A 13,133-nucleotide genomic window follows, 5' to 3' on the forward strand; every position below is an offset into this window, starting at 1 on the left:
ACAACTAAATTTTACTATAATTTCTGGAAATTCTAAGATACATACTATCCAGTTGGAGTCAAAATTTTAACTCTTCGAAAGTCCCTTCCCATCACTCTGTCTTCAATCCTGATTTCCGATCTTCAGGCCCTCCTCTAAGCTTGTTTCTTACAGTTAATTTTTGCTATGACTGAGCCATGGGTAGCAGGCACAATTTATGACTCTAGTAGGTAGAAATGGTTGAGAAAGCAATAACCAGGCTTCAAGGAGCACATTTAGCAAGATTCACGGTCAAAGCAGAAGTTAGTGTCAGGCAGGTTGGTTCACACAAAGTCAGAGAAAACAAAAAAGGCCCAAGGAAAGGGATCCAAAATCAGGTCAAAAAGATGATGTTATACAATTAGCAAGAGAAAGGAAAAGCAGCAGCAAGGACACAAGGAACTCTTATCCTTTTGGTTGCCTGTAATCCTCTTATCGTATTGAGTTGATCCTTGTGCAGAATCTGAATCAATGGTTCTTAATCTGGGCTGCATGTTGGAATTACCTGAGAAGTTCTAAAAATTCCTGATGCCCAGGCTACACCCCAATCCAATTGAATCAGAATCGCTGGGGCTGGGACCCGGGTATTTTTTTAAAGCTTCTCAGATGATTTCAATGTGCATCCAGGGTCAATAACCACCGGTTTAAATGTTTGCAAATGTGTGAGTGAACAATTGGAGGGCAGGGACAGAGAAAGGAGGCTCTTCTGGGCTCAGACTTTTTTCTCTTTTTAATTCCCTAGTGAAACTTCCTGGTAATTTTCCTCTTTGGGGTCCTGATCCTCCCCCACTTTGGTTTCAGGTTGAAACTACTATCTAGAGAGTCACCAGCCTCAAGCAACATTCAGTCTGCTCCCCTGATTGGTTTTCTACTGATACAGATGCCTAGCTCTTTACTCTGTTCTCTGACTAGACTTTCTCCTTCTGTGCTTCCCTGGAAATTCTCTTCTCCACTGCTTCAGGTATTCTGGTTTCGTAACCGAGACACCCACATGTACCTCTCGTCCTCTTCCATACCTAATAGCATTTCAAGAAAGAGGGCTATTTTCTGTGTGACACAGCATCACAAGTTTTTGCAATATACCCTGTCATAGTTAGAACAGGTCTATCCAATCAGGAGAAAATACATAATTATTTCATGAATCTACTGCATTCAGTTCATCATGAATTTCTTTATGTTGATGAAAGGCTGAATGCACACTGAAGGTTTTCTCAATTTTCTTACATTTGTAGGGTTTTCCTCCTGTATGAGTTTTCTGATGTTGAATAAGAGATGAACTCTGGCTGAAGGCTTTGTCACAATCATTGCATTTATACGGTTTCTCTCCAGTATGAGTTCTCAGATGCTTTGTAAGGTATGAGCTCTGACTGAAGGCCTTCTCACATTCTTTACATTTGTAAGGTGTCTCTCCAGTATGAATTCTCTGATGTCTTACAAGAGCTGAGCGGTCACTGAAGGCTTTCCCACATTCGTTACATTTGTAAGGTTTCTCCCCAGTATGGGTGCCTTGATGTTGAATAAGGGCTGAACAGTAACTGAAGGCTTTCCCACATTCACTACATCCATATGGCTTTTCCCCTGTATGAGTTCTGTGATGTTGAGCAAGCCCTGACCTGTCACTAAAGGCTCTCCCACACTCTTTACATCCATAGGGTTTCTCTCCAGTATGAACCCTTTGATGTTTAAGAAGGGATGAGGTGTCATTGAAAGCTTTCCCACATTCTTTGCATTTATAGGGTTTCTCTCCAGTGTGTATTCTGTGGTGTTGAATAAGGTAAGTGCTTTGGTTGAAGGCCTTCCCACATTCATTGCATTCATAGGGTTTTTCTCCAGTATGAATAATATGATGCTGAATAAGGGCTGAGCGATGACTGAAAGCTTTCCCACATTTGTTACACCCATAAGGTTTCTCTCCAGTGTGAATTCTCTGATGCTGAATAAGTGATAAGCTCCGACTGAAGGCCTTCCCACATTCATTACATACATAGGGCTTCTCTCCAGTATGAATTCTCTGATGTAGGATAAAGGCTGAGTAGTAACCGAAGGACTTCCCACACTCATTGCACTTTCAAGGCTTTTTTACCGAGTAAACCTTCTGATGTTTAATTGGGCTTGACTTTTCCCCCATATCACTACAACCTTCCATAGGGGTTTTCTTGTGTTTAATTATGACTTGCCTTAAATCTTTCTCCTGATTTCTTTTCTGCCTTTCCAATGTGCCTTCACATTCCCAGGCTTCTATCAATCTGGGATCCCAGGAATCATCCTTTTTAAGTCTTTCTATTACCAGCTGCCTTTCAGATGATACTTCATAAACTTCCTGCTTTGAAAGGGACACTTTAGTTTCAGGTATAGATTCAGAATCTGAAATAAATAAAAAGGACAAATGTTTGTGCTCTCTGTGCTGAGAGAAGGAAAACTGCTGAGGTGGCAAGAGAATACAGAAAATAAAAGTGATGTCTATTAAAAATGCTTATTTCAACGTTTCAGAAAGAGCCTTGTGGCAATGGCAGATGAATAAGTCTCAGGGAATAACAGAGATGGGAGAATCACTAAGATAAGGCACAGCAAAAGGTCAGACAATGAAGATGCTCTACCTAAGAGAATGGAAAACTGAACAGACTAACCAGGGACGAGGATAACCAGAAGGGAGGAGAATAAATGTTAACATAAAATGAGGAAGGAGGGGAAAGATGAAAACATAGGTTGAGATTGGGCAGTTTTGAAAAAGTATTAGAAAAAAATCCCTTATAATAATACCAGCTGGAGACAACCAGTTTTGACTTTTTAAATCATTACCCTTAACCCTTTTTTAAAGGCACAGATTTTTAAAATATGTTTAGCATATGCTTTACATATGATTTTGTGTATCCACTAACCACGGCCACCTTTCTTCCTTCTTTCCTTCCTCCCTCTCTCCTTGCCTTCCTTCTCTCTCCTTCCTTTCTTCCTTCCTTTTTTGTTACAGCAAAATTTCTCAAACAGGTTTTGTATATCTGCTCATCACCTACTTGCTCCTGAAGCCACTGCAGCCTGGCTTCTCTCCCCACCACTTGACTGAAACTGCTCTCAGTGACATCACTAGCCATTTGTATGTCACCTAAATCCAGCAGATCTTTTTCATTTCTTGCTTAGCTTGGCCTCTCAACAGCACTTGACAGTCTCGACCATGCCTTCCTCCTAACAACATTCTCCCTTTTGTTCCCCAACTTTATTCAGATATATTTGACATATATTCTCCCCCTCAACTCTGCGATTCTAAGCTCTCCATGTTTTTCTTCTGATCTCTATCTCTTTGGAACTTATTCTGTTTCTTCTTCTTAAATGTTGATGGTTCTCAGTGTTCAGTCTTAGGCTCCTCTCTTTTGCCCCCACTCTACCCTACCCACACTATCTCCTTGAAAGACATCCAGTCCATGGCCTTAAGTGCCTTTTTTATTGAAACATATTTGACATATGACACTGTGTAAATTTAGGGTCTGCAACACGTTGATTTGATACATTTATATATTATAATATGATTGCCATTGTAGCAATAGTTGGCACCTCTATCATGTCACATAATTATCACTTTTTTATGATGCAATAACTAAGACCCAGTCTCTTAGCAAGTTTGATGATTATGATAGACTATTCTCGTCTATATTCACTACACTGTGCATTAGATCTCCAGGACTTATTTGTCTACTAGTTACAACTGCTTTCTATATATCAATGACCTTAAATCAATATCTCCAGCTTAGTTCTCTCTCCCCCAGATCCATATATTCAACTATCTACTTCACGTATTCACTTGGAAATCTCGAATTCATTATATCCATACCTAACTCATCTTCTTCCTCAAGCTGTACATTCCCCAGGTTTTGCCACCTAAGAAAATATCGCCATTATCATTCATGTTAATAAAAAGACATTAATATAATATAAACTCTACCATCAAAAGGTAAGTTTTCTGAGGGTAGGAATCACACCTCTTTTGTTCACTGATATTTCTCAGGGCCCATCATAGCGCTGGTGAAGAGCAAGCACATGTTAAATCTATATTGTATGAACTGAGTTGAACACAAATAATACAAGCAGTGAGGCAACGTTGGATGATGATAAACCCTTCTTAAGATCCTTTCATCCCATTATAGAAACATAACCCATGTTTGAGTAAAACATATATTTTTTAAAGATTTTATTTTTTTCCTTTTTCTCCCCAAAGCCCCCCCGGTACATAGTTGTATATTCTTAGTTGTGGGTCCTAGTTGTGGCATGTGGGATGCCGCCTCAGCGCGTGGTTTGATGAGCAGTGCCATGTCCATGCCCAGGATTCGAACTGACGAAACACTGGGCCGCCTGCAGCAGAGCGCGCGAACTTAACCACTCGGCCACGGGGCCAGCCCCGAGTAAAACATATTTTTAATGTTGTCATGATTTTCAGAAGTTGAGAATATCATTGTACATAAAATTTAATCTATGCTGTGAACTATAATATTAGACAAACACTTATATAGTGTTTATTATGTGTAAGCTACTATTTTGAAAGGTTAAATACATGTACATATCTAATCCTCACAAAAGCCTAAACACGTTTTCCAGCCGAAAGTCAGAAACTTGAGAATCACATTGAATTCTACTTTACCAATCACAGCAAATAAACCAAGATCTATGGATTATACCTCCCAAATCTCTCTCAAATCCATTCTGTACTTTCCCTCCCCACTATTACCACCCTGGTTCAGCCACCATCATCTCTCATCTAAACTAATGCAGCAGCCTCACAATGGGTCTGCTTGCATCCTCTCTCCATGCGCCCCTTCCCAGCCCCATCCAAATTCGATTGTATAAAACCATAGAGTAACAGAACCAGATTCAATGATTACCCAGAAATTAGAACTATAAGGGAATTGAAAATAACTATGAGTAATATGTAAAAGGCTCCAGTGGAAATGGTGGACAGTGTGCATTAACAGTTGGGGAATTTCAGCAGATAGTTGGAAACTATAAGAAGAAGTCAAATGGAAATGCTAGAAATGAGAAAATATGATCAGAGAGAAGAAGAGTGTCTTCAGTGGGTGCATCAGGAGAGTCAACATAGCTAAGAAAAGAATGAGTAAACTCACAAATAAGTCAACAGAAATTACCCAAACTAAAACACAATGAGGAAAAAACAGTGAAAAATAAACCAACAAGCCAGAAGAGAGCATCTAAGAGCTGTGGGACAATTTAAAATGCTTGAACATACATGTAATTGGAATCCTGGAAGGAGAAAAGACAAAGAGAATGGACAGAGACAATATTTGATGAGTTAATAGCTGATAATTTTCCAAAACTAATGAAAGACATTAAACTAAAGACCCAAGGAAGCTGAGATAACCCCAAGTAGGATGAAATACACAGACACACACATCCCTAGATAAATCATATTCAAACTATTAAAAAACAAAGATAAAGGGAAAATCTTAAAGGCAGCCATAGAAAAAAGACACATTACATACAGAAAACAAAGATAAAAATTACAGAAACTTTTGGTCACAAACTATTATAAACGTGAAGACAATAAAGTGACACATTTAAGGTGCTGAAAGAAAAAAAAACTGTCACCATATTCCACATTCAGTGAAAACATCTTTCAAAAATGAAATACAGACTTTTTCAGACAAATAAAAGCTGAGAGAATTCAATACCAGTAGACCTGAACTATAAGAAATGTTAAAGAAAGTTCTTCAGGCAGAAGTACCTGATACTAGTGAGAAACTGAGATCTACATCAGGGTTCAGCAAATTACGGCCCACAGGCCAAATCTGCCCACTCCATTTGTTTACTACTGTTTACGGCTGCCTCCATGCCACAATGGCAGAGTTAAGCAGTTGCAACAGAGAGTGTATGGCCCACAAAACAGAAAATATTCACTATCTGGTCCTTTATAAAGAAAGTTTGCCCACGCCTGCTCTATATAAAAAAAATGAAGAGTGCTAGAAATGGAATATAAAATTCATTTTTTCTTATTTTAAAATGCTCCAAGAGATAATTGACTGTGTTAATCAAAAATAGTAGCATATATTGCAGATTTATAGCATATATAAAGGCAAAATGCATGACAACAATCATACAAAAGATGGGACGGAAGAACTAGCAGCTTATAGAAGTAAGGTTCCTATACTATATATGAAGTGTTATAACATTCTGTAAAGGGATACTATGATTAATGAAAGAAGCATATTGGGAACTCTAGGACGACCCTTAAAGAAAATCTTTAAAAATAAGGTTTAATCACGTGGATAAAGAGAACAGATTAGTGGTTACCAGAGAGGAAGGGGGTGGGCATAAGGGGTGAAGGGGCACATATATATGGTGACTGACAAATAGTAACGTACCACTGAAATCTCACAATGTTATAAACTATTATGACATCAATAAAATAAAAAAGTTTTAATGATAAGCTAATAGTGCAGATAAAACGCAATAATAAGAAATAATCAAAAAAACAGGCAGAAAAAGAAAAAAATGAACACTAAAAAGAACAAATAGAAAACAACTACAGGGCTGGCTCCGTGGCCGAGTGGTTAAGTTTGCGCACTCCGCTGCGGCAGCCCAAGGTTTGGATCCTGGGCGCGGACATGGCACCGCTCGTCAGGCCACGTTGAGGCGGCGTCCCACATCTCACAACTAGAAGGACCTGCAACCAAGATATACAACTATGTACCAGGGGGGTTTGGGAAGATAAAGCAGGGAAAAAAAAAGCAGAAGATTGGCAACAGTTGTTAGCCCAGGTGCCAATCTTTAAAAAAAAAAAAAGAAAAAAGAAAACAATTACGTGTATGAAAGACTTAAATCCAACCATACCAATAATTACTTTAAATGTAAATGGTCTAAACACACCAACTGAAAATCACAGATTGTCAGAATGGATTTAACCACCAGACCCAATTCCATGCTGTCCACGAGAAACTCACTTAAGTTAAGCAAAAAGAATGGGAAAATATACTATGCAAACACGAATGAGAAGGAGGCTAGAGTGACTATATTAATATCAGACAAAATTAACTTCCAAACAAGGAATATTACCAAGGTTACAGAAGGACATTATATGAAAAAGAGGTCAATTCACCAAGAAGACATAACAATTCTTAATGTGTATGCACCTAACAAAAGTGTTTTGGTACACATTAAGCAAAAACTAACAGAACTAAAAGGAGAAATAGACAAATCCACAATTATAATTGGAGAATTCAACACTCCTCTGTCAGTAATCAATAGAAGCCGATGGGAAATCAGTAAGGACAGAGAAGACCTGAACAACACTGTCAATCAACCTGACAATAATTGACATTGATTTTCAAGTGCATGTGGAACAATTATCAAGATTAGATTATAGATAATACAACAAACTTCAAAAACTTTTAAGAACTGAAATCATACAAAGTATCTCTGACCACAGCAGAATCAAACTATAAAATCAAAACTAGAAATTTATTGAAAATCACCTAAAATTTGGAGACTTGTAAATAACCCATGGGTCAAAGAGGAAATCACAAGTGAAAACAGAAATTATTTTGAACTGAATGGAAATGAAAATACCACAAATCAAAATTGTGGAACATGGGGCCAGCCTGGTGGTGTGGTGGCTAAGTTCGTGAGCTCCACTTTAGTGGCCCAGGGTTTACAGGTTCAAATCCCAGGTGTGGACCAAGGCACCACTTATCAAGCCACGCTGTGACAGCATCCCACATACAAAATAGAGGAAGATGGGCACATATGTTAGCTCAGAGCCAGTCTTCCTCAGCAAAAGAGGAAGATTGGCAACAGATGCTAGCTCAGGGCCAATCTTCCTCACAAAAAAATTAAAAAATAAAAAAAAAAACATTGTGGAACATAGCTAAAGCAGTTAGAAGGAAATTTATAGCATTAAATGTTCCTATTAGAAGAGAATAAAGATGTTATATGAAGATCTTATATTAATGATCAAGATAGAATAAGAAACATACTACATTAGACAGTCATGTGTCACTTAATTATGGATCATTCTGAGAAATGCATCGTTAGGCAATCTCGTCATTGTTCAAACATCACAGAGTATACTTACACAAACCTAGATGGTATAGACTACTACACACCCAGGTTATATGGTACTAATCTTATGGGACCACCATCATGTTTGTGGTCTGTCATTGACCAAAACGTCATTACGCAGCGTGTGACTGTATTACATTATATTAAGATCTTATATAATGCTCAAGCTTCCACCTTAAAAAACTAATAAAAGAGAGCAAATTAAACAAAATTAGCAAAGGGGAGAAAATAATAGATAAGAGTAGCAATGAATAAAATTGAAAACAGACAATAGAGAAAATCGATGAAACCAAAAGCTGGTTCTCTGAAAAGATCAATAATATTGTTAAACTTCTAGGAAGACCAACAAAGGAAAAAAAAGAGAGAAGATACAAATTACCAATATCAGGAATGAAAGATGAGAAACCATTCCCAGAGCTCACTCAAAAAGAAATAGATAATCTGAACAGTCCTGTATCTAGCAAAGGACTTAGATTCAAGGTTAAAAACCTTCCAAGAAAGCAAACTTGAGATCCAGATGGCTTTACTGGATCGAGCTTTTGGTGTCATATATAATAAAATTTTGCCTTACAAAAGGTTACAAAGACTGTCCGTAATGTTATCTTCTAGAAGTTGTATAGTTTTAGATTTTATACTTAGGTCTGTGACCCACTTTGAGTTACTTACTATATATGGTGGGAGGTATAGATTGAGATTCTTTTTTTTTTTTTAATACAGGTGTCCACCTGTTCCAGCACCATTAGTTGAAAAGGTTCTCTTTTTAACACTGAATTGCTTTTGCACCTTTGTCAGAAATTAATTGACCATATAAGTGTGGGTCTACTTCTGGACTATCTGATCTGTTCCATTGGTTTACAGCTATCTTTTCACCCATACCACACTGTTTGAATTACTGTAGCTTCTAAGTCTTAAAAGCAATATAACGAAGCTGTCCTTTTTCAGTTCCACATATGGTGAACTTTTGCTTGCCAAAAGAGAAAAGAAGCCCAATTCTGAGCTCCAAGTTATCAGGGGCTCTCCAGATCCTAAGCAAAACTATGGCATTTTAGATGCCATTAGTTGTTAAGGAAGCTGACGTCTCAGTAAGCACTCTGCATTACAAAATGACTTCCTTACCCCAAAATACCAGGCTTCCACAATTCTCCACCTTCAGATCCAGGCCCATGTTCCTCTGGGCAGAATTCAGCTGGTCCACCTCCACATGGGCAAAATCCATTTCCTCATCCTTCACTGTCACCAGTTCCTGGAAGTACAAGCACATTCTTCGTAATCCTTGAGGGAAGAGAACAATCTAGAAGAGGAAGTGTCTTTTAATCTGAAGGTTAAATCTTTATTTTAACCATTTTAATGGAATATTCTAAAATTTCCAAGTATTAATCTGTGTTAGGGAAAATAATAATAATAGCTAACATTTATAATTTATTTTCTATGTGCTAAGTCCTTTGAATGAACTATCTCTTGTAATAATAACTATATGAGGTAAGTACTATTATTAACATTATTTACAGCCGTAAGGATCAGATCTGAGATTTGGACCCAGGCAGTCTCACTCGAAAGCTATACTTTTAACTATATTCTTCTATATTATATAGAACAGATACATATATATATATATATTCTTTCATATTATATAACTATATTCTTCTGCCTCTTACATATTTCGTTAAATAAATGTAATATAACCACTGAATGATAACCAAACTTTAATTATTGATTATATTGTAGATGGGATAAGGCTCAGATAAGTAATTTATACTGATTCCTGGGCTAGTCCAAGATTTTACAGAAATTCAGCTTGATATCCTGAATGTATGTAGACACTCACGCTGTTCTCATGCTCTTCTAATAGAGGCGCCTTCTTTCTCTGTACTTAGGGCCATGACTTTTACATTTTTTTAGTTATCCTTTAGCAATTAAAGTTGTTCTGAATGAGTGAATTTACTGATTTTACATTGAAATGGATCAAATGTTCTAAGATAAGATTCATACTTCATGTTATATTGACAGTCACATGAGTGTCCTTTGTTGACCGTAATTAATTGGAGAATACTTTGTGGGAAAGGATGTCTGTAAAAGAATAGAGTCATTAGAGGCATAGGATTTAGCATCAGACATACCTGGGTTCTGATCAGGGCTCAACCATTTATGATTCTGAGCATGTTACTGTAGCCTCAGTTTCTTCATCTGTGAAACAGGTTATAAATAATCACAGGATTAATTTAAAATAAAGCAATGTTTGAAAAGTGGCTCTAAACGCTGGAGTTCTCCAGAGTTCAGTCCTTAGACATCTTCTTGTCTCCATCCATCTTACACACCTATGAACAATCTCTTATTTCTCCTGTCTTTAGGGGAAAAAAAAACCTCTTTGGTCTTACTACTCCTTCCAGCTATCACCCTACTTCTCTCCTTTCCCGGAGAATAAAACTCTCCAAAATAGTTATCTGTAGTCCCTGGCTCCAATTTCTCTCCTCTTACTTTTTTCTGAACCCATTCCAACAAGGCTTCACTCCTACCGATCCATGGAATGGCCCTTGGCGGTCACCAATGATCTTCCTATTTTAAAATCCAATGGCCAATTCTCAGGCCCCATCTTACTTGACTTAGCAGGAGCATTTAACCCAGGCGATCACTCCCCTCTCCTTGAAACACTTTCTTCAATCGGTTACCAGGATGCCACACTTTTGGCTTCCTCCTACCTCACTGGCCACCTCATCTCAGTCTCCTTTGCTGGTTTCTCTTCATCTCCCTGAACTCTAAGTGTTGGAGAGCTATAGGACTCAGTAATAAGATCTCATCTCTTTTCTAGCTACACTTATTCCCTTACTGATCACAGTTTCATGGTTTAAAATACCATCCACACAGATTATTCCCAAATTTAAAGCTCTGGCCTGAGCTGTTCCCAGAGCTTCAAGTCTTCAAGGAAAAATTACTTTGGCTCAGTTCTCTAGAGGGGATTTCCATGGACCTCAGAAGCAAGATGAAGAAAGAAATGAGGACACACTTTGAACAACAAGCTAAGATTTCAGAGGAGGGAAATTAAACCCAAACTCGCCTGGAACTCCACAGGAAGGAGCTCAACAGTAGATTCCATTTCTTCTGTGCTCTGCTTTTGGGGCAGAGAAGCATCAGCAGGAGTCATGGCTGGAAGGAGCAGGAAAAAAGCCATGAAGGAGGTAAACTCTATCTTCTCACTCCCAAATTCACTAGGACGAAAGTTATCGCAAGCCAGCTGAATTATATATATAAGGCCTACTCTACTTAACTCAAAAAGTTCAGATGAAGCTAGGGTAAGACAATTAAGTGAAAGTGCTTTCACCAAAAAGTTAAACCCACAGAGCCACAAATACATCAACCTTTTGGAACACTCCAATGGGGGTGGAAGAGTGTGACCTGCCCTTTATCACAAAAGCAAGCACTATGGAACATTCTCCCTTCCACAGCTTCAGAGGGAATGTGGATGAGCACAGAAGTGCTGAAAGAGGAAGATGGGGCCGGAGAATGTGCCACAAGGAGACCACTTAGTGATTTTCAAACACGGTAGTTTTGAACTTTTGAAGTTTTGAAGTGAGAACTTCTCTACTTCAGGGCTTTCTCCTGACATGTGTCTGTTCCCTGTTCATTCCCATCAAGGGTATTTCCTCCACTTTCAACTCCATGCGTATTTCTGTAATTCCTACCTTCTTCCTCAACTTCAATGGTCAGATAATCCATGATCAGCTTCTCTTCTTTGTCCTGTTATTGCTATGACTCCCTCCTTATTCACTGTTTCAAATGAGAGAAACACGGACTTTTCAGCAATACATAATCTGCTTCTTCGTGTAAATCATTCAACTCTACTCTGAAGCTCTGGGAGGAGATTTTGAGGTTAGGCTTCCCCTCCTCTGGAACTGATTCCTGCTCCTTGAGGCATCATCCTCTCTCTCTATTCCTAGGAGGCTTATTCCTATGCATTTAAGTGCTAGGGCCTCAGAAGTAATCCTAATTTACTTGGAATCTTTATTACTTAGGCTAAATTAATCTCCACAGCTGGAAGACCATCCTCTGGATCACCAAGATCAGTCACTACATGCCACACCAGGGCAAAAGGAGGAAAGAATCAGGGCAGTGAAGTATGAGCCTCAGGCACACACCCGGTTCCAGACAGTGCAGAAACTCCCATGAGAAACACCCTAAACACACAAGCGGCCATAGGCGGCCTGTGATCATGGTGGCAGTAACTAGAAGCGGGGGTCCCTCACTTGGTTCATCCCTGCTGTTCATAAACACAAGGCAGTTGATAGACGGGGCTCTCAGACAGCCGATTCCTCACTCGCTCTTTAAGACTGAGAACATACAGGCCAGGATTCCCTTGCACGTTCGAAGTCGAACCCCTTGAACTGGCCCCCAAGCACAGGCAGGCTAAAAACTCTGTTAGGGCAAAGCACAGAAGGGGAATGAGTAAGACACGGACTCCGTTTTTTCCTTTCTACCCCAAAAGTTCAACACCTTAACGCTCTCGGTGGAGTGACAAGACGCACGGCCAAAACCAGGGGGAGGGGCCCAAGCTCTCTGCACGTGGGACCGTAAGCCCTCAGCCCCCGGACTCCCACTCCCAGAATCCCCCGCTGCGCCACGCCCCCTTCACGCTGCCGGACTCCAATTCCCAGAGGGCTTAGCGGCAACCCCGCTTCCGGGACGCCGTCCGCTCAGAAAGCCTCAAAGCTGGCTGGAGACCCCGCCGGGGTAGCGCGCGCAGAGCCCGGGGGTGGGGCCAGGGCTCAGGCAGGGCCCAGCCCGTCCTCCGCCGAGGCCGGAAGCTGAGGGCCCGGCCCGGGCTGCGGCGGGAGGCGTTAGACCCGTGCAGGGACGGGCGGGTCGCGGAGACCCGCGCTCAGGCCCGCTTTCTCTTACCCGCGACGCGCTGCGGACCTGGCTCCGGCCACAGGGCTGGATCCCGCCGGGCTGCGCTCTGGGACGGGCGGGAGGGACAGAGCCGCCTCGCGGACCCACGAAGTCGCGGGGAGACAAAAGGCTCAGGCTCCGTCTGGAGTCGCATCTGCGCACATGGAGGCGACCGC

General features: G+C 40.2%; 1 protein-coding gene across 1 annotated transcript; it reads right to left on the minus strand.

The window, feature by feature from the left end:
• Nucleotides 1-6: 6 nt before the first annotated feature.
• Nucleotides 7-12,924, minus strand: LOC103545383 (zinc finger protein 892). Its single transcript, XM_070598095.1, is given in 5 exon segments — nt 7-2,382; nt 9,193-9,319; nt 10,194-10,260; nt 11,129-11,217; nt 11,754-12,924. Coding segments are annotated over 2 exon segments (1,329 nt in total). The 5' UTR covers nt 9,293-9,319; nt 10,194-10,260; nt 11,129-11,217; nt 11,754-12,924; the 3' UTR covers nt 7-1,153.
• Between the last annotated feature and the right edge of the window lie 209 nt (nt 12,925-13,133).

Source organism: Equus przewalskii, chromosome 28 (assembly GCF_037783145.1).
Source record: "Equus przewalskii isolate Varuska chromosome 28, EquPr2, whole genome shotgun sequence".
Lineage (NCBI taxonomy): Eukaryota > Metazoa > Chordata > Mammalia > Perissodactyla > Equidae > Equus > Equus przewalskii.